The sequence below is a fragment of the Phodopus roborovskii genome, unplaced genomic scaffold, assembly GCF_943737965.1.
Source record: "Phodopus roborovskii unplaced genomic scaffold, PHOROB, whole genome shotgun sequence".
Lineage (NCBI taxonomy): Eukaryota > Metazoa > Chordata > Mammalia > Rodentia > Cricetidae > Phodopus > Phodopus roborovskii.
The window spans coordinates 22,712,453-22,739,099 of NW_026126469.1; the positions used below are offsets into that span (position 1 = coordinate 22,712,453).

The 26,647-nt window shown below is 37.9% G+C and overlaps 1 protein-coding gene across 3 annotated transcripts in view; it reads left to right on the forward strand.

Annotated features, from left to right (window-relative positions):
• Gsk3b (glycogen synthase kinase 3 beta) overlaps window positions 1-26,647 on the forward strand; it is a 126,259-nt gene that overhangs the window by 97,414 nt on the left and 2,198 nt on the right. For 2 of the 3 annotated variants that reach the window (XM_051191463.1, XM_051191465.1), the window contains exons 9-11: window positions 5,884-5,922; window positions 8,826-9,012; window positions 16,790-16,888. In XM_051191463.1, the coding sequence (XP_051047420.1) occupies window positions 5,884-5,922; window positions 8,826-9,012; window positions 16,790-16,888 (325 nt within the window). The remainder of the gene's footprint in view (window positions 1-5,883; window positions 5,923-8,825; window positions 9,013-16,789; window positions 16,889-26,647) is intronic. The other variant, XM_051191464.1, reaches the window with a different exon arrangement.

Here is a 26,647-nt window from a genome sequence, read left to right on the forward strand (position 1 = left end):
GTCCTTGACCATTACAAAAAAGCTAGAATGGGACTAGAACATTGGTTCAGCCCTTATGACATTTGTTGCTCTTGCAGAGGACTGGGGTTTCAGTTCCCAGAACCCCCAGGAAATCTGATACCCTTTGACCTCTGCAGGCACCAGACACACATGTGGTACATGTAACATACATGGAGGGGAAACCTACATACACATAAAATTAAAAACATCGCAAAAGTTATAAAATATATAGAGCAGCCTAATTTGTTGATAAAGCACTTAATGGTTTAAGTGGGAAAGGAAATAAAGGCTTATGTTTTGGTGTATGCTATATATTTCAAAGAAGAAATAGCCAGATTGAAAGCTAAAGGAAATGATACAGTAGATTGAGAATTAAACAGAGAATTGGTTGCAAAGAGAGAAGAAAATAAATCCTTTAGTATATGGAGGCATGACTAAACAGTGGGTCATTAGGTATGGAGTGAAGTTTAAATACTGTTGTTTCTTTTCATTTCTGTTTTGTGAGATAGTGATTATCTGCTTTGTCTTTGGGTTCTTTTCAAAATACAGCTATAATGATGATAAAGGAATATCTTATTTTAGTGGTGATTAAATGGAGAACAGTCTACTGCATTGTGATAGTATAGACCTATAGAACAACCTCCTACCTCCTTACTGATTGCACTCCTTCACTATCCGGAAATCTAGTCCGTCTTTCTCATTGCCCTCCAAATTAGCTTTCTTGAGTCCTCATAGCCTTTAGAAAAGGTCGCTGTGGAATGTCTCGATTTATTATCTCCAGCATAGATATTGACTGCTAATCCATTATGCTCAGAGCAGCCCCAATTTGAATGCCAACCATCCAGTTCACACTATTCTCAGTCTTCTCCTGCTGCTCTTTCAGCAAATAGACTTAGTTCTTGTCTTGCTCCTAAGATTCATTCCCCAAGGAATCTAGTTCCTAAAGCCATCTCCTTCCCACTTTCTTCTACTTTTTCCACCTCTTAAATACATACCATTAGGCAATGAATTTAAAATTCAGTGTGTAATTGAGGTGGACTGGGGATTCCTATCAGGTCTTTCTCATTCTGTAGTTGTTGTGGGTGTCTCCTGTTCCCAGTACTGTGTAGCTGATACCTTTTGTTTATATTACTCTGATAGTCTCTTTTGTCCTGGTAGCAAATAATCCTGAGGTCAGATAAGTAATGCAGGATATCTGCATATTATTATGAAGTAGTGGAAGTCATTTGTAATTTGTATTGGTTTGTGAAAAGAAATAGAACAGAATCCTAAAGGCCCCATCTTTTATCTTTGTTAGACTACTTAATAAGTTAGCTTAGCTGTATGTGTTACAACCATGCTCCATCTTCTGATGTAATCAGACTATCCTAGTTGATCCAGGAGATGCTACATTTCTTTCTCCATCTTCCCTTTCCACATCCCACTACAGTGTTCTTCCTTTTCTTCTCTGCTAAGCAAATATTAATCATCTCAGGTCTCCCTTCTCTCTTAAAATTTGCTCATTGTCCGTATAGTCTGAATATTCATCACCATGTAACTACCTTGGTACCCATTGAGTTGAATTGTATTTCTATTTTTGTTGTTGTTTTTTTTTTGTTTGTTTGTTTGTTTCATGATGATAACAGTGATATAAATTACTTCAGAATGAGAGCCAACAAGATGGCTTTGCAGGTAAAGGAACTTGCCATCAAGCCAGATGGGCTGAGTTTGGTTCAGTAACCAACCGAGTAGAAGGGGAGAACTAGCTTTGGTCTCTGTGGGCTTGCAAACACAACAAATAAGTAAATAAATAAAATAATACATGTAAAGAAAACCTTATAAGAACTGTTTGTTGCCAACTTTTTGGCATGGTAGTTGAATACTCAGCAGTTACGTGTGTAGGTTACTGGGCCTGAGACAAGTACCCAGGAAACAGTACCCACCCTAAGTAGTCATCCCTTGCTTGATTTGTTAGAACGTGCTTCAGTGTAGACCAATACTGTTGCTTCCATCTATAGCCAACAGAGTAGACAGAAAGTTGAGTTTGAGAGCCTTTTAGCCATCAGAGAAATTGTTCACACTAAGGAAGTCATGTTCTTTGCTTAAAACTAAACAAACAAAAAACCTCATTTTGTTTCTTTTTTTAATACTCGACAACTACATTTTTCCTATGATCCTTTAATATGTTTTTTCTGAACCTGGCAGATTTATTCATTTCAACTCTTATTTAGCACATTACACAGAATAATTTCAGAGAGGCCCACAAAGCAGTCAACAAAAACTGCTCTCCAACTTTTCTTGGAAACCCATTCTGTCTACTCCTTCTGTCATAATCATTACATTCACATGTATTCCAGAAAACATCAAGCCATATTAGGGATCTCTGTTTGTTCTGATATACTCCATTGCTTAGGGACAAATCAGATTTTACATTTTCAATGCTCTCCACCCTGAATGTTGTATTAACTAGTTATTGCTTACCTTGTGAGTGCATTTTGCCATCTTGGCTGACACATGCATACACATGCAGCTCCTAGAGTGATTAATCCATTTATAAGAGAAAAGTAAGTGTGTGTGTGTGTGTGTGTGGGTGTGTGTGGGTGGGTGGGTGGTTGTTTAAGGGGGACAAAGGATAGGGTTGGGGATATATTGGAGAAGGCAAAAATAAGTATTTTTTAAATGTATCATTGTTCTTTAGGTACTGTGTATTCTTTATCACCAGTGTTACTCTGGGTCCTATAAAGGATGAAAACATGCAGCCCTTGCTTTTGAAAGCATAGTTACAGCAAGTATTAAGTAATGTAAATTATATGTTATAAATGTCCAAAACTGTTTATGTCCAATGGGTGTCACAAGACAGACCTTTAGTGAAGGCAGTGAAAGAAGTCTCTCTAGAGGTGACATAGGACAAAAGCTATTGAAGTACAATTAAAATTTGTCTAAATGGGACCCATGGAATGCCTGAGCTGGTGAAGGCTCCTGCCACCAAGCCTGACAGCCTGATTTGATTGATCCCTGGAACCCACAGGGTGGAAGGAAAGAACTGAGTCAGGTGGGAGATGTAGATGAGAAGGAAATACTCATGCACTCTTAAGAAGACCAGCTTGATTCCAATAGCTGTTTTGCAAAAACATGACAAGTTTAACAAGTAAGTGGTCATTTGGTAATGATGCTTATGTTGTAGGACTGCAGTAATGTTTGATCTACGAGAATGTTAGAAGAGGAGTTACATTGTGTAGGTCAATGCTACTGTCTGCAGAGGTTTGCTTTCAGATCATGCAATTCAGGAAAATTCAGTCTGTTAATTAGTGCAGCTGAAATTTATTAAATGCTATGGCTAGCTTTGTCAAGACTAAGAAAAGGATTCTTTGTGTTTCTTGTTCTTAGCGTTCTTTATCTGCCTTTCTAACCCTCCAAAGTTAGAAAGTGTGTGTCTTGATTAAGCTTGAGCTATGTTCAGTTTGTGATCCATCATTAGACAGTGAGTGATTTCAGACATAAACTTGCCTTGTGGACTCCCTGAAAGTTGGTTTTCAGTAGCGGGGGTGGGGGGTGGAGGGGGGGGTGTCACCTATACTTTATAATGGCTTGAATTACCTTACATTTCAGTGTGTCACTGGATCAATGTCTGAGAGCTTGCAAAGTACCAATAAAGGAATTTTTAAATAGTGTATTACTTGATTATTAAGTTATATACTTAGAAAACTACTTTTTTTTTGTTTCTTTTGTTGTTGTTAACTATTCAACAGACCTATGATACTGTCTCACTTTAATCTTCTAAGTTTATTAATTGCAAATAGCTTTAGGTTATTTAAGACTGAAGTTGCTCTTTGGTATTCATGGCTTACTAGTTTTTAGAACTGGGGATTATATTTTGCCTATGACCAGAAAATTGTGTCAGTTTCATAAGTTTACAATGAAAGCTAGTATAATATAAGGGATAGCTGTTTGGAACAGTCACAGAATTTGTACTATGTTCTTGTAAATTATTTTCCACTATCTCTAATCATAAGAAGTAGGCATTTTTGTATTGCTTTGATTGGGTCATAATACAGCAGCGTTGGTGGGAGCTGACACTGAAAAGCAGCTTTGACAAAGGTCCATTCTGAGGGACCTTGTGTTCAGCCATAGCACATAACTCCAGGCTGGACTTTTACTGCCAGTCTTAGAACATTGTCTCTGTTATCTGAGTTACCCAAATGCAAATTTACTTTGACTAATTCTTCATGTAAGGATTTGTTTGCATTTGTTCAATAACACAGAGACTTTTGGGGGAAATGAATTTTTATGATAGTTTTTTTTCCCCCTACGGACTAGAAATTGTGGTGTGTCTGTTTGACTTTAAGAAAACATGTTGCTGCATAGGTGAGGTAGTATTCGAAGCACTCAAAAGTTCATGTCAGTGTTTTGGTTCATTTGATTTTTTTTTTTTCTTTCATTTTTCTTCTTTTTTTCTTTGTTTCATTTTGTTTTTCTTATTTTTTATTTTAGCTTTTAAAGGGGTGTCTGTGGCCTTGCTGCATTCTTGGCTGGCCATATTTAGTCTGCATACTAATTGTTAGTTTGCCCAATTGAATCTTACTTTATGCTCTTAGGTTTTTGTTTTTGTTTTGTTTTGTTTTTGGTATGGCTTTCTATTTTTGTCCATGTTTGTGTTTTAAGATTTTTATTCTGATGGGCCGGATTTTAATCCCATACACTATAAATTTAGTCTGCAGACTAAAAGTAATCCGCGGATTATTTATTTTTTGAAAAATATTTAATTCCCCCACTGGAAACTATCCTAAAAGAATGTTACATTCTCTTAGCTTAGTCAAGGGAGTTCACAGCTACTGGGGAGCTCTGCCAATTTTGTGTTCTCAATACCTAGACACAATAGACCCTGCTCCTCCCTTGCAAACTTGGCTCCGTTTTGCCTAGGTGTTGGTGTGCATTATTCTGCATGTCACCTGTAACTGTGACTGTCCCTTAGTTGTTTTGTTTATTGTATAAATTTTTGTTTAGCTTTTGGTGGGTGAATTGGGCATATTTGCAGATGAAGCTGTGTTGAATTGGTACTACTCAAAGATAAAGGATTTTTTTTTCAGTGAGTTTTTGCAAAAAGGAAAGAATGCTCTATATTTATTCTTTTTCCTAAATCATGGGTGCAAGGGTATGAGGGGGCAAGGCCCACAGTAGAAAAAAGCAAGTTTATACCCGCACTCCTGAGGTGATATGTCAGCTTCCTGAAGAGTCCTAATATAATGAGACTGTCAATAAATAAATATCTTCTAGCAGGGAAGTCAATCCAAAAAAGAGAATAATCCGCGGTGGCCTGATTCTTAGCTCACACAAATTAAAAGTATCTGGCTTGAAATTTATAGTAATATTAATACCTCTGTTATGACCAATAATTTAGCAAAAAAAAATGTTTATACTGTGTAACTGAAACAGTACTTCTGAATTTCTAGCATATTGGGAACATCCATTTTAAATGCAGGCCAATATGCCCCCTCCCAGCCATGTCTATTGATGATGGATCCAGGTCAGAAGACCACTTTACCTTGGGAACTTTACTTCTAGATTTCATTTGATTTTCACTTATTTTGGTTTTGTATTTTTTTAATAAACACACTGGCATTGGAACATAATCAACTAAAACAAATGTTTCTTTACTGTGCCTCACCATTGCACAAATTAAAAAAAAAACATCTTTTTTTTGCATACACTTGTGGTGAAATAATTTTTAAAATTTGGACTTACTACTGTGGAGACGAATGCTTAAAGTTTATAACTGTATAAACATTTTCTATGTCCCCTACACCATGGATTTCTTATAACATTGGATATATTTTTTTTGCTGGACTATTCTCTTTTGCATTGACTTCCCCTGTTTGGATTATTTCACTGCATTATCACCTTTAGGATTCGTCAGGAACAGGACATTTCACTCCAGGAGTACGGGTATGTACTTTTTTTGTTTTTGTTTTGTTTTTTAAATTTGGGTCAATTTTATAACACTAACATTCTTGAATGTTATAATTATAACATTTTTGAAATGGCTAAGCAGCTGTTTCTTCTTGAAATATGCTAATGAAATCAATGTGGAGAAAACACAGAAACTGTTTTTGTACTGTTTGGTATAGGTTTTCATATATAATATCTTGCTCGTCAGTATCCATTGACATCTAGATTGCAGTTTATGAATTAAGGGACTTTTAATTATTCTTAGATACAGCCGAAGGTTCTCGGTGTTATTTCAGTGAGTAAGGAATGAGGTGGAAGTAGAAACTGTATTTCATAGCTGTTGGTTCCCTTTTCTTTTAAAGAGCTAGTATCCAGTCAGGACTGTTCATTCTGGAAGTTGCATGCTATCACACCCCTTCATCAGAAATGTGAATTCTGGGAGATACTGGGCTTTGATTTGCATAATTTCTCACTTAACCTTCATCCACAGGGTACTGACTGCACTAAAGGTTTTCTCATGAGGAATCTCATAAAAATTTAAAGTCAATGTATACTTTTTTTTTAAAAGGCAGGTTAAATCTGTTCTAATGAAGACTTTTGGCCTAGATTATTATTTTTTTTTAACTCTCTGGTTCCTCCTTAGGATTTCTTCCATAAAATAAGCTAATATATATGCCTTAGTACCCAAAGGGTAGATGGATGGTTACTTGTATACCAAAACAGATACAGGAATTGAATTTTTTTAAAAATAGGGCCAGAACTCAAATTAAGACGTTCAACAGAAAAGCCTTCATTAATATAGAATGGTTCATGGTTTAACTTGCTTGAGTTGTTTTTGCTTATTTGTGGTTTTGTTTTCATTTTTGTTTTAGTTTTGTTTTTTGGTTTTCAAAACAGTGTCGTCGTCCCCGTCCCCCCCCCAGCCCCCTTGTAGTCCTCTAGTCCTCGCTGTCCTAGAACTCTCTCTTTGTTCAGACTGGGCTGGCCTCGAACTCACAGAGATCTGCCTGCCCCTGCCTCTTGAGTGCTGGGATCAAAGGTATGCACCATCACCGCCCAGCTGCTTGTTTGTGTTTTGAGACAAAGCCTCACAATGTGCTCTGCTGGCCTCACGTTCGCTGTGTAATCCAGGCTAGTCTCAAACTCACAGACATTCACCTGCCTTTGCCTCTTAGGTGCTGGCCACCATTACACAATCAAGCATGAGCTTTTGGATTTTTATATTCAAGTGCTGCCTTAATTCTACTCACCTAATATTACTATTGGTGCCAAGCCATTTTGCATTACCTCGCAAGTAAATCCATATATTGTCAAGTAGATACAAACTGCCAGTAATTTTAGTATTTTTCTTCTTATCTGGAATCAGATTCTCACTATGTAGCTCAGGTTATCCTAGAACTCACTATATACACCAGGCTAGCCCTGACCTCACAAAGAACCACTTGACTAACTTTGATATTTTTATGACAATTTCTATTGGTTTTTCTTTTTTACATTTCTAGATTTGATTAGCACTTGGAAATAAGGGACAGGATGGTGACCAAGAATGGTGGGAAGAAACCAAACATTTTAAATTGTATAGACACTTTGAGATTCCTTTGGCAAATTACAGTACTTAAAAGCATTCAGTTTTGACCTTGCAAAGGGCTTTCTAAAACAGCCAATTGACCAAGCCTTAAAATTCTAAATTGACCAAGCCTCAAAATAAATTCTTAAGATCCTATTCAAGGCACTTTCTCAATTTCTGTGGAAAATAACCTGTAATTTCTATAGTAAACTATGTTTTTTAAAATGGAAAGAAAGCAACCCCTCCAGGTACCTTTAGGTTTTTTTTAAGGAAGTGTTCATGAATCTCTTGAATATTAACAAACCCTAAAGTGATAACAAGTTCTCCGTCTTCATCCCAAGTAACATGAGCCACTCTCATTAGGAAACCTTAGTCTCCCAGAGCTCTGCATGCCCTTTTTGTCCGTCTTCACCATCCCTACCCTTGCTTGCTTACATAGTCTTTCTATTTTATTTCAAAGGTTCTGTATCCCATCTGTTCATGCTTATGTTTCCCCCCTCTGTTTTAACCTATAACTAGCTGTAATTTAAAGTCTATGTTCATTATATATACCAATTAATATTAAGAGTATAATGTTATCTCTTCTTTTAAGCAAATTAGTTTAATTAGTATTGCTTCAATACAGACTTCAGTTAACCATTCTGTACATTAATGGCTGTTACTGAAAACATGAGTTCTTCTTTCCCAATTTAAAGCTCTAGACAATTCATTGAAAGAAATTCAAATGAGAATGAACTATCCAACTGTGAAGAGACCAATGCCAGGTATTTCAGAGAGAATAGGTACTCCATAGTCTTTGAATAATGGAAGGCTCTATGTATCAAGAAGATAATATTAAACCATTAGAATTTCTTACAATTAGAACAAAGGTTTTTGTTTCTTTAATAAAAAAAACTTCAATACTGACTGAAGTATTTAATAGATACTTATTTAAAAAATAAGATCTGAAGAGTATTGGCCATTGTCAACAAACAAATATTCTGCCAAAAAGAGTACCAGAGGCCACAGCAGTAAATACTTTTTAAGTTAAAAAATCTTCTTGTAGTTGTGCTTGCCTCCAGATCTCAGCTTTTATGTCTGTAGTAGTTTTAGGCATGCTTAATTAATTGTGTTACTTTGTGTTTAAGAGGTTGGTTGTTCTCTAAGCTTTTCTTGCATAGACTTTATTAGCAAATAGTCCACACCAATGTGGTAGGTACATCACATGCAATTTTAACTCTTTTAATTCTGGATTTTGTAACCATGTTTTTACGTGGTGGGAATTAACTCAGTATTCAACGGATGTTTTATTTAGGTTCTTATAATAGAACTTAATTCTTCTTTGTCCTTTCAGGTCTTCCGGCCCCGAACTCCACCAGAAGCAATTGCACTGTGTAGCCGTCTACTGGAGTATACACCAACCGCCCGATTAACACCACTGGAAGCTTGTGCACATTCATTTTTTGATGAATTACGGGACCCAAATGTCAAACTACCAAATGGGCGAGACACACCTGCACTCTTCAACTTTACCACTCAAGGTAATTTCAGACATTTCATATTTATCCACTTCTGGGTGTGGTCATTTGAATGACATGTCCTCTGTAAGTCTCCAGCATTTGATTAGGGCCCCAATTGGTAGCTGTTGGGAGAGGAATAGGAGGTAGGTATTAGAGAAGTATATCACTTAGGGGTACCCTTTGAGGTTTCATTCCTCCTATTGGTGGTTTGAGATACGAGCTGCTGTTCCAACTGCCTGCCACCTCCCCTCTACTCTCATGGACTCTAAATTTCTGGAACCATATGCCCCAAGTAACTTTTTATTTTCTGTAAGTTTCTGTGGTCATGATGTATTGTCACAGCAGTAGAAAAGTAACTAAAACACTGGACAAATGGATGTGAAATGACACTTTGTTAGTGATAATCTGTAGATAACAGTGATCATATCAAGTACTTGTGGAAGTATGAAATGCCTGTAATCTATTACATCTATTGCTGTGAAGAGACAACATGACCATGGAACTCTTATAAAACAAAACACTTAATTACAGCCTCAGAGGTTTAGTCCATTGTTATCAGGTAGTGAGTATGGTGGCACACAGGCAGATGTGGTGTGGGGGAAAATAATCTGATTGCTTTACATCCTGATCTTCAGGCAGCAGAGAGAGATGCTGGACCTGGCTTGGGCTTCTGAAACCTCAGAGTGACACACCTACTCCAGCAAGGCCACACCTCCTTTCCCTTCTCACATAGTACTGATGACTAAACAGGGAGCTTACAGGTGTTTGTTGTGTGTGTGTGTGTGGGGGGGGTCTGTTCTTATTCAAACCACACCTGAATTTCTGTAAACCCAATGCTCTTATAAAACTTGAATATGCAAGAGGAGTAGACAGAAATTCCCACCCCTCCTGGGCTTGGCCACATTGCTGCTGAGTAAACACTAAGGGAAGCTGGGTTCACTCATTCATAGGTGGTTTCTGAGAAATGTAAAGATAGCCATCATCTCCCCACCGTGTTAGTGTTCACTTTTTCCACCCTCAGCAAGACTCTAGGCATTCTGCCTTTGTTTTTTACTCACCTCCTCTAGTGGTACCCCCTCCCCACCCCACCCCCCAAAAATCTAAGGGCAAAAAGTTTATAATTCCCTATCAATAAACAAGAGAAGGAAGTGGTGAGTGTATCAACTGGCTGAGTGGTGAGAATTAGGCAGGCTAGGAAATATGTGGGGAAGATGAGAGCCTTCTGGGACCAAGAGAGACATTTCCTTTCTTGAATGTAGAGGGTGCACCCCCCTTTTCCAGGCTCTGTAATTCAGATGCTCCTGTGAACACGCTACCTTCCGACACAAACACATTACTGCTCTGCCTAATATGAGCAGATCAGGATCCCAAACACTTCAGAGTTCCTGACCAGCTCTCAATAGTATCGGGACATCTGAATGAATGCTCTTCTACATGTGGCTTAAGACTGCCTCAGCACAGATGGTAGTCACATAATATTACAGTCTTAAGCTAAGCCATTCAAACATTACTGTTTACTCAAATCTTACACATATCACATTTATTTCACACATCCCTCCATATTCAATTTAGAATAGTCTACATAGAGAGGGAAAATATTCAGCTTTTAAATAAAGGATGATCATATAAAGAGAAGAATAAATATATGCTCTTTCTCCATATTAGAAAGTTGGAAATGATAGCAGACAATTAGAGCAACTGTACATATAGCTTGAATAACATTTCCGATGAATCAGTGACAGTCTGGTTAACTCAAGGACAGTTGTTTTTCTGGGCATCAGTCCCTATGGCTTGAAGTGTCAGGAGAAGGCTGCATAGCTTCTAGTGTCATTGAGAGGGCAACTACAGTTTAACAAAAGGTATTAACTGACCTCTTTCATTGTTCTCTTGACAAAGAAAAATTGGATTTTATTCCTTATTGCATTGGTTTTCACCAATAGCGGTGCATAGTAAAGAAAATGCTGGAAACAAAAGAAATACAGAGAAAGCTAAAGGCACAACCCTTGAATGATTAGTTAGCCTTCCTAATAATTGTGTTGTAGCATACTGTAGTGTAGTTCACCTCAGAATTTCTAATACCAAAAACATTTCATGGCAAACAAACAAAAAACAACTGTTTTTTTTTATTATTAATTAAAAAACAATGATACAAAAAGTACAATTTTCAAATTGCTTTGTGGGGTGGAAAGATGGCTCAGCAATTATGAGCACTTACTGCTCTTCCAGGGGACCTAGATTCCCAGCACCCACATAGCAGCACACATTCATCTATAACTCCAGTTCCAGGGTGTCCTACACCCTCTTCTGACTTCTGCAGGCACCAGATACACATGTAGCCAAAATATTCATACACATAAAATAAATTTAAAGCTTTTTATTTTATGCATGTGGATATTTTGTGTTTGTTTGTTTGTTGCCATGAAATGGTTTTGGTTATGTCACCTGGATATTTTACATAAGTCACTTAAAATTTATGAGGACAATTGAAAAAAAGTCTGTGATACCCATTTTTATGATGCCCATTTTCAATTTGTATTTTCTTTTTTACTGTAAGCATGTGTTTATCTGTAGGGTATAACTATTCCCTGGAGTGTTTTTGTTTTTGGGGTTTTTTTTTTTGTTTTTGTTTTTTGTTTTTTTTTGTTTGTTTGTTTGTTTTTTTGAGACAGTGTAACAGTCTTACCTGTCCTGAAACTTGCTTTGTAGACCAGGCTATCCCTGAACTCACAGAAATTTGCTTGCCTCTGCCTCCCAAGTGCTGGGATAACTCTGTGTTAAATTTCTTTACTTTTTAAAATCATTTATGACAAGCCAGCACTGATTGAGATTTTGTTCACACCAACTCTTCCAAAGATAAATATTTTTGTAATTCAAGATAAACCAACAAAACCCCTGGTCAGATATGTGACAAATACATGCATATAAATACTGACTAGTAGATTTGAGAGGATAATTCTCATTGTTCCTAGGCATATTTAACATATATTCTTCAGTGTGTAAATGTACGAGTGTGTTTGTATAAAGTAAAATACCATGTAAACTTATTTAATTAGATTTCAAAGTCCATACTTGAGTTTACATTGTTCTCCTTGTTTTGAAGAAATCCATTTGATTCTTAACTCACCAGTGAGAATCATCTTTTACTACTAATGAAATAAAAATTTAAAGTTACCAATTCAACAAATCCCTGAGGGTTTTTTGTTTGTTAGTTTGTTTGTTTTAACTGTGATGAAATTCATGAAAAAAACTTTTTTTTTTTTTTTTTTTTTAAACCAAACAGTGGGGATGCTGGAGAGATGGCTCAGCAGTTAAGAGCACTGGCTGCTCTTCCAGAGGTCCTGAGTTCAATTCCCAGCAGCCACATGGCGACTCACACCGTCTATAATGGTATATGATGCCCTATTCTGGCATTCAGGCATACATGCAGACAGAGCACTCATACATAAAATACATACATAAATAGAAATAATTTAAAACGCATACAACATAGTGTTGTTTGTATATTCCTCATGCTGAGTATTTAACATACACCTTTATTAACTTCCAAAATGTTTTCTTTGCTCCTCAAAAAAATCATGTCCCCATTAAGCACAAATTCCTCTTTCATCTCTCAGCCCCTAGAGTAGTCAGTTTGCTTTTTGTCTCCATGAATTTACCCATGTGGGGTAGTTCATATAAATGGAACCTCATAATATGTGATCCTTAGTATCTAATTTCTTTCACTTAACCTATTTTCATTCATTGAGCATGTATTAGTCCTTTGTTCCTTCTTGTGTATGAACAGTATTCCATTGTGTGACTATATACAGTGTTTTACTTAGGTGTTCATCTGTGGTGGACTCCTGGGTACTGCCATGACAGTTTATACATAAATACCTACTTGACTGCTTGGGGTACTACTCGGTCACATGATGATTCCGTTTAGAGAAACTAGCACACTGTCTCCACAGCTGAAGACCTTACTTCCATTCCTGTAGGGTAGAGGGGCCCCCACGGGTGTGGTGTGTTTTTGTTTTCCTAGGTGATATGAAATGGCATCTTAACTGTAGCACTCTGTAATGAGTCAAAATTCAGTAAATGCTATTACCTATTTGCTGTGTCCTTCATGCTCAGGGACCTGGACCTAGCCAGGGTGTTGAGGGAATGAAGAGAAGACAGACAGATAGATGGACACATGGAGTGAATCTGGGGTCAGGTGGTCTGGGCTCTTAGCTCAGCACCCTGAAAGCTCAGCATGTTTATTATATAGAGGTAAACAGAGAAGTAGCACACAGCTGAAAAAGGAGGTAGGGTTAGTACATACAGATATAGTAAGGAGGCAGGTTTCATGACACACAGATGGGTAAAGCAAACAGGTTTAGCCTGGTAAAGCAGTCTCTGTAGCAGAACAGGGGGAGAAAACACTGATGGACATTGTGTGCACATACTATAAAGTTCCACACATAGACTAGAAGGAAACACTTTGCCACTTTTCTTGTGAGCCTCATCCTGAGGTAGGGTGGGGTGTGGATTTTTGCCATTTGTCCATGGGTCTGAGGCTCTGAAATCCTTGACATGGCCAGCTTATGTCAACAACACATTTGCTCTGGGCTTCCTCCACTCCTTACATCTGTTCTCTTGTAAAATTGCAACCATAAACATGAAATAAATTGCTTTGTACTTTAAAATATGGCCTTGAAAATACTGAAGGACTTTCATGAGTAGGTCCCTTTTATTATATCATCAACTAGTAAAATCAACTGCCAAACTTGGGCTGAGAATATAGCTCGCTGGTAAAGTGCTTGATTATTACAAATGAGGACTGAGTTTGATCTCCAGAACCCACATAAAAAAGTCAAGGCTAGTGGTGCACATTTGTAATCCCAAGGTGGAATGCCACCCTGTTTATAGGTACCTGCATGCACACCTACAAACACAAGTATATACACACATAAGTCCTACAGTTTGTGATAATGCTTACCTGTGGTTTGTCTCTTTTAAAAACGAACTCTGAATTTCAAGAAGACTAATATAGTTCAACCTTTAACCATACACATATCTGATACATGTTTTAAATGAATATTTTGATATTGAAAACTGTTTTACTTGCCCATATATCAAATATAAACATGATTCTACATGATCTGACTATGGATATGTTTTTCAGGATCTGAAGAATACATGTCCTAGTTTCCTTTCCATTTGCTGTAATAAAATACCTGGCAAAGGCAATGTTAGGGAAAAGGGGTTTTTTTTATTTTTTGTTTTGTTTTGTTTTTTGTTTATTGTTTTGTTTTGTTTTTTGACTTACAACTCCAGATAGGTCCTCACTCAAGGGAGGTCATGGCATCAGGAGCTTGAGGCAGCTAGTCATATCCACATCCTGGAGCAGAGAGAGTAAATGCAACTGTTTAGCACAGTTCAACACTGATACAGTCTGGTACCCAGACCCAGGGAATGCTGCTACGTTCTTTTAGACTGGGTCTTCTCAAATCAATTACGTAAATTCTTTACAGTGTCCACAGTTCTACCTGAGCTAGACTATCTCTTATCAAGAATCTCTTCCCAAGGAACTCTAGATCATATCAAATTGACAGTTAAAACTAACCATTACACATGTATATTTGGATATAATATGGATAGATGAGTCATCGGTAGCAGTATTTTGTGGTTCTTTGACTATCAGAGAAAGTTATGCATGGGCTTATGAATCTATTCACATATACTCTGTAAATATATCCTGGGACTCATTTCTTACCAGACTAAATATATAAAGATTCACTTGTGAGTGAGAGAGAGAAAAAAAATCTGTCTGTTCATCCATCTCTCAGTCTCTGTGTGTGTGTATACATATATGCATATGTATATGCAGTTGTGTAAGTGAGCTTTAAATGCAGAGTAATTAGTAATTAATGGATGATCAGAATAGAACTGTTAATTCAAGAGGCTAAAGAATGGGGCATAATCCTCTACCTGATTATGTTGTAGAGAGCATCCATATAGCTACTGCTAGGTAAAGGAATTGTGGATAAATACCAAGGTTCTGGTAGCAATACAAGTGACTTCTTAGTCTGGGTAAACTGAGTGTGCACATGAAAAGAGCAAGTAGATGAAGGGGAAATGCGCAGCATGGGCTGTGAGAAGAGCAACGAGAGATACCTCCAGCCCAGTGTGATTTAAGGTTTGCCTTCACAGTAGCTTTGCCAGCATACTTCATACAATGTTCCTTAGCTATCTTTTCCCCTTTTTTGGGTTCATGTTGGGAACTTTAATTTGAAAGTGCTGTTATCCTTTCTGAACTACCTCTTTGTTCATTTGACCATTTCTTCTTTCTTTTTGTTTTGTTTCTGAGACAGGATTTCTCTGTGTAGTCCTGGCTGTCCTGGAACTCACTCTGTAGACCAGGCTGGCCTTGAACTCACAGAGATCCACCTGCCTCTGCCTCCTGAGTGCTGAAACTAAAGGAGTGTGCCACCATCACCTAGCTGACCATTTCTATTTTCTGTTGACCCAACAAAGACCGTTACCTCTTAAATCTCTCTACCCTGAGACCTAGCATACTGTTTATGTCCAATATTACTAGATAGATGGGTACATGGATGGGTGGATTTTTGTTTGTTTTTGACTTTCTATTTTAGGAGATTTTACTTGGGTTAGCAAGTTTAAATTTCATTTAGGTTAATGAAGAACAACTACCTTTTACTGCACTAATCTTAATGCAGTATTAATCAACCATACCAGATTCCATTGCTGGCCCAGTTAGAATACTGTTAAACTGCCTGGCTTTAAGGGAGGAGTGTAGTATCTTCCCGTCCCTTATTGGGAGCTACACACAACTCTTACATCCTAATTAGGACACAGCTTCCCAAAGAAAGACTTCTGTTTGCTGAGCTGGAAAAACATTCCCATTGAGGAAACAGTGAGTCTTCTTTCTGTCTTTGAAGCTTTTTTTCCCCCATTAATTTTTCACAAATTCTGGTGTCAGTTTGTTGCTTTTCTTAGCTAGAATATAGTCTTACTTAAAATATTTAGTTGCCAATCCATAAATAAGTCACTGTCTACAAAAAGGTTTTGACTCTCAATCCCTTTTACACTGTTGCATCAAAACACTTCTCTTTCCAGCAGCTTGAAGAAAGAGGTTTACGGGGAATTAAAAGGAAACCTCAGACTACTTAATGGGTTTGGGGTTTCCTTTATTCCTCAGCTTTTCAGTTAATGCCATATATTTAAATTGTCAAGATGCATGCTATAGTTCAGAGGTAGCGTGAGCACATACTTAACATTCCAAACCACAACACCTGGGAGAATGAGAAGAGTGTTCACAGATTACATGCTAGAGTACCAACATCACAGGGTTCTTCCTAGCAAACTGGGAAGGACATTCACACTTGAAGCTAACACCAGTTACATGTGCAAGCTCAACACCATTGCTTACCACATATAGCGGTGATATCATTGGCTTCAGTCCATCTTAAACACAACCTAAGACATCATAGAAGTTGATGTTTCAAAAGAAGGTTTGCTGTTGCTCTTGAGTTCATCTCTCGAGCACCCACAGTCACATGCTGCTGAGTGATGGGGTGATTGGTGGGAGTTACAAATGTGCTTACTCTCCCAACTTTTCACCACTACCTTTGGTCAAGAAAAATTTGGTTCTTAAACATCAGTTTTGTGTCACATGACTGCTCTTCCTCTCTTACTTGATGACTACCTCACTGGTGCAGTTATAAACTGTTTTACTATAGTGTCTACTTTTTCCTACACAGGAGTTCTTGTAGAGGGTGAGATTACACGCTAACCTTTGTTTCTGTTCCTCTAGAACTGTCAAGTAATCCACCTCTGGCCACCATCCTTATTCCTCCCCACGCTCGGATTCAAGCAGCTGCTTCCACCTCTACGAACACCACAGCAGCCTCAGGTGAGTACATAGACCTTTCTGCTTTGTTTTTTCTAACATGCTGGTTTTTAAAACAGACGTGATTATCTCCATTTTCTGTGGTAAGTAGGAACATGTAATTCACCTTATCTAAAACAAATCATAGTCAAATGAGCGAAAGAGAATAAAATGCTGCTTTCCACCTAAAACATACAAAAAAGCAACCCACAAATATTGTTAGCACATAATGTATGCATTTTACATATAAGGTACATCCTGATCTCTTAGTATAAGATGTTTAAAGGGGAAAAATAGCCTTTATAAATGGAATGTTGTGGAGAATACTTCACTTTAGTTTTAACTTTGGCATATAAACTACATCAACACCCTAAGTATGGATATAAGTTGATGTAATCTTAATCATTCACAGGGCTAAAATTGCAATAAAGATACATTTAATTTCCCATCGGAATGTGATTAGTGTCATCCTTCTCACTCCCTCTCCACCCCCCACCCACAGAAAACAAGACAAATATAAAACCTCATAAAGATCCCCAGGCTATAGCTAGACCATAGAATGTGTTTCTGGTTCCTGAACCAGCTATCCTTGGAACTCGGGAAACTTTAATAAGTGGTACAGTTAATACTTCCTTCTCAGAAATGCAACAAGTGGCAGGAGATGGCCTTTTGCCACATTATCACCTTCACAGAATGGAAACATTTTTGGCCTGAGTACATTTATCCTTCAGGAGATCAGATGTTTCTCTTTGTCTTTTTCCGTGATAAAAGTCTTTCCTCAGTGGTTAGATACTGGCACTCAGAGGAAAGATCAAACCATCTTTTCTTTTCTGAAAGACTTCTGTTTTTGTCCAGTTTAAATCTTTAAAGATTAAACATTCCACTCTGTCCCACCTTCCAGGAAAAGTCCATTTTCTGTGGTGAAACTTGGAGAGAGCCCTTTGAACTTCGTTAGTTTTATGAATATGTTGATCACTGGGTCTGCTTGCTCTCCTTGAGTAATTAGAAATTGCTTTATGTCACGGTAATGTAATCTATAATCTCAGCATTCCTAAGGCAGAGGCAGACATATGTCTGAGATTTGAGGCCAGCTGATCTACATTGCAAGTATCTGGCCTTTCTCAAATATACAAACAAGATACATGATCGCCCCCCCCCCCATGCTGGTTGCCTGATTGTTTAGAATAAAGGCAGTGGTTAAATGAACTACTAATAAATTTACTGCATCACTGACCATATGCATCAGATTGGTCACTGACAGGATGAAGTAGACCTGAGTGCTATACTGACATATTTACTCACAGAGCTAGTGTCCAGGAGATGGATTGGAGCTGCTTTAGACCAGGTATGTCTAATCTATACCCTGAAGGCTGCAGGTAGTCCCAGGATAGCTATGATATGACTAAACACCTTTATAAATGACAACTTCATGTCACAGTTTGTGCAGCCCTACTTTAGAATTGTGTGCTAGAAAGATAGTTCAGCAGGTAAAAGTACCAAGCCTGATGACATCAGTACAATCCTAGGAGGCCATGTGCTAGAAGGAAAGAGCTGCCTCCTATGGGCTGTGACACTAACACCGTGGCATAGATGTGAACACACACACGCACACACACAAATAAATGAAAACTATTTAATAGAGAGTAGAAATTTTTAAATAACTTCTTAAAGATTTATTTTCTATGAGTCTTTTGCTTGCATGTATGTCTATGCACCATGTGTATGTCTGGTATCCAAAGGCCAGAAGAAGATGTTGATCCTCTGCAACTGGAGTTATGGATGGTTGTGAGTTGCTGTGTGAGTGCTGGGGATAGAACCCAAGTCCTCTGCAAGAATAAGTACCCTTAACCTCTGAGCCATCTCTCTTGCTTCTAAAATAATTTTCTTAATGTGAAATACTGAAACAATTAAGGATGTTTATAACTCAGGTTCTGGAACTTATTGTATTCTTGGAAAGAAGCCAGTTGTAACCTGGTCATACTGCTTTGGTACAGGTTATAATAATTTGCAAAATATATTGATTGCACTATTATAAATCAGTTTTAGAACTGGCATTGAACTTTGACCCTGAGAGCTTATGCCCAAGTTGGAGTAAATCGGGACTTGAGGAAGTTAACGGAGGAGGCAGTAATTAAAGTCAGAGAGGACTGCATGTATTGCTCTGAGCTCTCTAATGGTGAAATCAACATTACCATTGGTTAAGAATTGCCATTGTTGGTTGGACATGAAGCCTATGGCTTAGGAGGAGTGTTTCTGGCCCTGCAGCTTCTCCTTGCAGTCCTCCGACTTGATACTGGTGGGAATGACAGCAATGAAGAGTTCATCGTTTTTTAAACTGTGTGTGTTTCATGTGGGTACTTTCTTTAACACTCCAAAGATAGAATTTTCTTATATTTTTAGTTGTGAGCCTATCCTTTAATGGCTGAGCCATCTCTCCAGCCCAGGATAGGATTTTATGCAGGACCAAATGAAGGCCAAATAAGGATGCCTCAATACTGATTAACTATATGGCCTTAATAGCTGCCTCTAGTTATATGTGTGTGTTTAGCAGTGGGAATGACATTCTTTTATAGCCTTAAACATATGTCCTCTGTTTTTCTTGCTTCAGTCTCCATATCTATAAAACAACAAGGGTAGGACTTTATTACGTAGTTGTGAGAAGTAAGAGACATACACAATCGTGTGCATAGCCCTTAGCCTCTCAGTTGGCCCTCCATGAAAGGAAAATGCCATTACTAATTCTATTATTGTTTCTGCAAAGTAGGACAAGTCCAGTAATGTGTAAAAAGTGCTGGATGTTGTGGCACACACTGGTAGTTCTAGCAGTTGGCAGGCTGAAGCAGGAAGATTGACATGAGTTCAAGGCCAGGATAAGCTGCATGAGTGAGTACCGGGCCATCAGCACTTAAAAGCAAGACCTTGTCTCATAACAAAGCAATACAGCATCCACATACATGGAAGGCAAAGTCTATCTCCTCTTGGATAAGTGGGCACCAATCTCCACACAAAGTGAAAGAATGCCTTTAGGCATACACAAAGCTTTCCTCAGACACTTTCTATGTCTGCTTCATGCTTCAAAGAAATAAACATTTAAGCTACAAAGCTCTAGGCTTGAATATCTGAACAAACAATTAGTTCAAATATTAAATTTTCTAAGTCATCCAACCTAAATGATACCACCTAAATAAACCCTAGCATGTCTGGGGTTTAATGAATTAGAATACAAACCTCTAAGTTATTACAGTAGTTGGACTTTTTGATTTAACTCGCTGTAATAGAAACAACTCAGTATCAAAAATAATTAGCAATTTTGAGGCTGAGTCACTTTTAGTTTATAATGAAACCATAGGAAACCATGTCACCAAGCAGCAGACACCTGCCTTCAGCAGCCCAGGGATAAGCCTACCAGTCATCTGAGAAAAATTTAGGTACAAAATGAATTCAGAACTTGGACATAATCCTGAAACTGCCACCTGACTCTGCACAGTGTAGGTGTGTGGTCCATAGCAAAGCTGTCAGGCTACAAGGACTCCTGGGAACTGCCTCCAAGTGGCCATGTTAGTAGCTTGTAAAGATTGGAGTTTTCTGCCTTCCTTCTTGGCCTATGAGGAAAGCTTAGTCCTAAAAAAGTGGGATAGAAGCAGAAAAGCAAGACAAATTGACAAAAGATGTCATTAACCACGATTATACTGGCTATCATGAAATAAGCTTTGGACTAATGGCCATAATTATTAAGTGGTGTCCAGATGCCTGGACCTCAATGAATTCTTTCTGTTGCTGCTTCTGGAAGAACAAAGAAAATTAATCTTGACCTATCTAGATAGAGTCCTGAAATCCTATTGGTGCATTATGGGGATATATAATTAATTCTTGTTGTGTGGCCTCTCCACAAACCTGGACCAATAAATTTTGTAGTCACAATTTCTCACCCTTCTTGAAAATGGCTTGAGATAATGTGTCTATTACATTAAATGACAGTAGTCTGTTTTGATTACTTTTTCCTTCTGTTGTGTTCAGTGTTCAGATAGCCACTGTAGACACAGATTAGAAATGCATTGGAAATATTACAGTATATAACCATCAGAGCTCAAACTTAAAACCACTAATCCCGGTTTAGGGCTTCTGCTTCCTGGTGTATCTAGTAAAAGAAGAAGGCCCCTACATACAGAGACAGGAATCAACATATATAAATAACAACAAAGGTTATATATAGTAACAGATTTTGATATGTATGATAAACAAGACAACCAGTGTTCTGTATGGCAAACAGCAGAAATTTTTTAATACATTATGGAATCTATTCTCATGGTTATTTTTAAAAGCTACTGCTATGGAGATTGGACATTTTTGGGACTATTGTGAGGGCACTTGTAAATCTTTAAAAAATCATTTGGGTGATGTTAAACTGAAGAAGGGATATGTAAAACATTTTAGTTTTGTGTTTCTATTTTAGTTTTATTGGTCTGGTGTCATTTTTATCTTTGAATACTTCAGTACCTTGGATCATTACAGTTGAGCATGTCTCTAAATGACCTAAGAGTCATGTGGGAAATCATCTCAGGCACTGTGTTTGGGACCATCGATGACATACAAACTCCTTCAAGCATCATTTGACCGAATGTGAGGGGCAGTAGGATATGTTAAGTGGAGCAGCTTTTCTCTCTCCATTGAGGATGTGTAATGAATACAGATGATTTTGACTTCACAGTCCTGATTTCAATGAACAGCTTACTGTTTCATTGTTTAGCAAGCAGAGATGATGTATTTCATGGTTGTTCCAGTAAAATTGTGCTCAGCCAACCAAACTCTCAGTCCTGATGAAGATATTAGATTGTATGATAGGCACGTTCTAAAATATCAAGGCATTTACTTTTCTATAATTTGTATATCACTTGCATGTTTCATAAATATGCCAATTTTTTGTGTGTCTATCTAAACAAACAAAATACATCAAAGGGGACAAGCCAGGGTCTATTGGAGATTGTTATGAGAAACAAGGCAGGTATTATAGGAGATTAATCACCTGAGTGATTGATAACTGGTCTTGTTTGCTTAGCTTTAAACTAACTTTATATAATAGCCATTTACATATGACTCTCAGAACGTCAACAAAGACCCTCTGGAAATTGTTATCAAAAAAATTCTTAGCCCTTTTCCATTAAAAAAAAAAAAAGTAGTCCTATCAAAGATGGAAATTAAACTTGTTCTGATTTGTTTTGTTTGGAGTTGGAGTCAGTGAAGTTGGTAGTGTCTTCAATATTTATTAAATGATTCTGGGATCCATTTTAGAATTGTTTCTTATACTGTGGATTCTGACTTAGAAGACATTTAAAGTATGTATCTTGCCCTTTCTTCAGTCTGCATTTTGTTTGTTAGGATTCCTGTTTTCCTTCCTGGTTGAAAACCTTTCTGACATTTTACCTGGTCATGGGGCTGAACTTCTAGATCTTGCTTTGAAAGTACTTGCTGTTTCCCGATGTAAACTAATTCTGGCCTGTCCCCTTTGAGTTATATTGTCTTTTCAGTTTTTTGAGCATGTGTGTCCTCTAAAATAATGAACCTATCAGAGAAACCCTTTTCTTTGATTCTTTTCCCCTTTTCTGTATAGTAAGAGTATTTGCAGTTACTTCCTCAAAGTTACAAGATGGTTTTAAATAGTTTCTTCTTTGTTATCAGCTCCTTTGAAAGTTCTTTTCTCAGGCTTATTTTCGGAACATTTTGCAATATATTTTGCTAGAGTATAGGTAAGTTTGAGACACACTGCATGGTCTCCTCCCATTTTCACTCCAAAATTCCTCTTATCTTGTATGTCAGTAGTCATTTCTTTCTAGTTGGGTAAGAATGCCCCAAAACAGTTCCTCTTATTGTCTGTTTTACAGTTGTTTTTGTATGAATTCTGTTCACAGCCGTTGCTACATCTCCTCTCCTCCAGACTGTCTTTGTGCCAGTTTCTCGGTGTGTTGTGTTTTAGTGCTTGCTGTAGCATGTGCCCCTGGATGCCCTCTCTGTATTTCCCTCCCTAATCCTGTCTTCCCTGTTTTTCTCTATCTTAATTCAAATGTATGTAGAATTTTAGAAAATCGCATCACTTTTTCTCCCCTCCACTAAAGATACATAGTTAATTTGGGATGTAATGTGCTCTGTGCTCTTGCTTCCAGAGGTAAGCACATATAATGTTGTCTTGTGTCATGGTCTGTATGCGTAACCAGAGAGATGTGCTTTTCCTTTAAATGGGCTCATGCTATTTTGAGAGTGATGTAGACTGCTGTAGACACACCCTGTCTTACTAAATATCAAGTGCCTTTTGGAGGCTTTGTGTAATCCACTTAATTTACCCCTTAGTTTTGAAGATTAGAGTAGTATCTAAGGATTGTTTGGCTTTTTGTTGTTTTGCTCTTCTGAAAAGTGCTTTGAAAAGTGCTTTGAAACTTATCTTTGTATAAAGCCCTGTTTATTCTCTTAAAATAGTTTTGTGAGTAATGTTAAAGGAATGGAGAATTTGATAGTTTTTAATACATACTGTCAAATTGCCTTCCACAAACCCTGCCCCAATTTATACTCCTCATTTCAGTGAAAGTGCTTTTTTATTTCCCGGGAGAGTAGGGTTGTGTGTGTATGTGGGGTGGGGGTGGGGTGTTCACTGTACACATACTTTTACATGTTATTAGTTTGGCAACCAAATGTGTGTAGCTCTCCTAGATACATAGATTTCTGTTGTAAACAATTGCAGTTTAACAAACTTGCACTGTTAAGTTTGTATGTACTCTGTTTAGAGCTAAGTTTACTTCACAAACTTGACTATAAATAAGTAGCTAAGATGCAACCTGCTGGGCATGGTGATACAGCCTTTTGTTGCCAGCACTGGGGAGGTAGAAGTAGGGGGACCAGGAGATTCAGGCCTGCTTGAGCTGTGTGAGACCCTGGCTCAGTCTGTAAAGTGCTTGCCTTGCAAGCATAAGACCCTAGTTTAGTCCCCAGAACCCTTAAAAATGCAGGTGTGGTGATGCGTGCTCCTGATGTAACGCCAAGAAGGCAGAGGTGGGAGGGGCCCCAGGACTTGCTGGTTATTTATTCTAGCCCAGTTAGTGAGCTCCAGGCCAGGGAGAGATCCTGTCCCAAAGGATGCTTGTTGGATTTACAACTGAACCCCTAAGCATGGCCTGTCCTATTAAGTCAAATGGTACCTAGGGATTTCCACCTCCTCCTAAAGTAATTTAAAATCTTGATCCTTCTGTGTGTTCCTCAAGTGTTCTCCAGATTTCACTTTCTTGCCTGAAGTTACCTGCTTTTTATTTTTCTTCATTATTCCTAAATTATCACTTCGAACTTAAAAAATGAAAATATTACCCATAACCCCATGTGTTTTGCTTCTCTACCATGAACAGTGAAGCCTCTTACTTTTAGAATACGCCTTTCCTCTGAACATCAGTATGAGTAGTCTTACTGACAGGCTAACCGTGGACCCTGCTGGGTGGGCTAAATCACAAGCACCTGTGTTTCGTTGTCTTCTCAATGGCTGACAGCTTCCTTGGTATCTGTGTCACATCTTTCTGGAAACAACCCTGGCAGAGGTGAAGATGTGTTGCTCTATTAACTGTCAACATAGGTGTTATAAATCGGCACCAAACCCTGACTGTGGCTGGTGCTTGGTCTCACTGGTGTGGATTACAATTTCCATCTCAGTGTGAGTTGGGAACACTTTGATTCTGGTGAAGACTAGTTTTGTTTGTCCCTAAAGGTTATAACATGACTTCGTTCTACATTAGCACTCTTTCCACTCAAGATAGCTTGACTAAATTATCTGTGTAGTCTAAATAATATATTTTTGCATGCGAAGATTTTGTTTTATAGGACCTAACATATCATGAGATTTCTAACCATTAAACCAGTTAAGTACAAACACACTGGCTTTAGACTTGAATTGTTAGAGCATAATAAAGGAAATAGGGAATGAAATGCATTTGAGTTCTCAAAAATATATACATTTACCCAAGGTTAGCTTGATTATCCAAAATATTTTTTACAAATATGCCAGTTGTAGAAATATTAAAATTTTAATAACTAGTTTTTTGAGAACTTGAAAAGTGTTTAGGACAAATAAGGCACTAAATTATATTAATATTTAATTTAACTTTCGACATATTGGTCATTACCACTAGGCCATAGAGTAAGCATTTCTGTGGGTTAGAGTTGTTCTGCTATAGACCCACATTTTGGGAATACTGGCTTCGTGGTGGCAGAACCATTAATTTCAGCTCTTATGTTTATTCTCTGTCCTCTCTTCAACCTGGTGCACGGATTCTGCCTTCAAGATCCTTCTCAACAGTGTAAAGTGTGACCCTCACTATCTCCCAGTTCTCACACTTGGTAATCATATCTGGTCCCCAAATGGATAGGAATTGCTAATATTAGTGAGTGAAGACAAAGGAGAAGTCAAGATGATGACTTCTGGTTTGTGGCCTGAAAAGCTAGGATGAGTTAGTTTCTTCAGAATTGATACAGTTAATTGTCCATGACTCCTGAATCTAATAACTTCTACATTTCTGAGAATCTGGGGCCAGGAGCAGCATGCATTCTTACAAGTGTGTGCACACAAACATACACACATCCCCATCCTACTATCCTTTTTTAAAAAAAAAAAAAAATGTCTGTTTACCAGATATGGACTTCTGTGTACAAAAACTTAGAAGCTCATGTGGCTGCACAGACTTGGAATAAAGCATTAGGGGAGCTAAGGCAGGAGTACCACTGAGAGATCAAGAGCAGCCTATATGACTTGGCCTGAGGATGAAGTACTGTCTCAAAAATACTACCAAACAAATGTAAAATGATTTGAGGCTGGGGAGATAGCTCAGCAGTTAAGTAGTTACTGTTCAAGCAAGCAAGAACCCATGTGAACACTTTGTGGGTGTGGCTTCCAACCTGCAATCCCTAGAAGGTGGAGATAGATCCCCAGAGCAAGCTGGCTAGGAGACTTGAACAAGGTGAGCTCTGGTTTGATTAAGAATAAGGTAAAGAGCAATCAAGGAAGATTCCCAACATCAGCTTCAAAACCCTAGAGTCACATATGCACTCGGGCACATACCCACCCCCACAAACATGTGAACACACATGAAAAGAAACAATCATAAAAGTAGTTAATTCTTACAGTAACTTTTTTAGTGGAACGTAGCACAAAATCACGGGAACTATATACCTTTCTCAGAAAACAATTGAGGAAGAAACAGTTGTTTATCTGGTGTCATCTTTATCTTACCTAGTTAAGACAGCCCTATACAGTTAGAAACACTTGCGTTTCATAGAAGAGCAATCAATGATGATTTCCTAGGCCTCCAAGTACAATCCTTTGTGGCATTTTAAGTTCTTCGACATTGATGTGATTTGTTGCTTACTGCTCTAAGTTGCCATCCTAATTTTTAGCAATAGGGTTTATAACAGGGCAGACATTTTCTAGAACACAGAAGTTACCTACCTAGGCGGGGGTCTGAATGGTGTGGTTAAGCTGTGCATATGTATTAGATTTCCAGTTCAGGGTTTCTGTGGGGTTCCTGAGTATGCAAATGAGTGGGTCTGTTTGTCTATATCTGGTTTTCGTGCCTTTTCTTGAGCTCTTTTCCTTCTTGTGTGTTTTGTCCTATTCTGATGTGTTAATTTTTGTTTTATCTTACTATATTTTATATTTATTGTTATTTTATTATCCCTTAGAAGCCTGTTTGTTTTCTAATGAGAAACCAAGTGAGTGAATTCGGATGGGGAGTAACTGGGATTAGTAAAGGGAGGGAT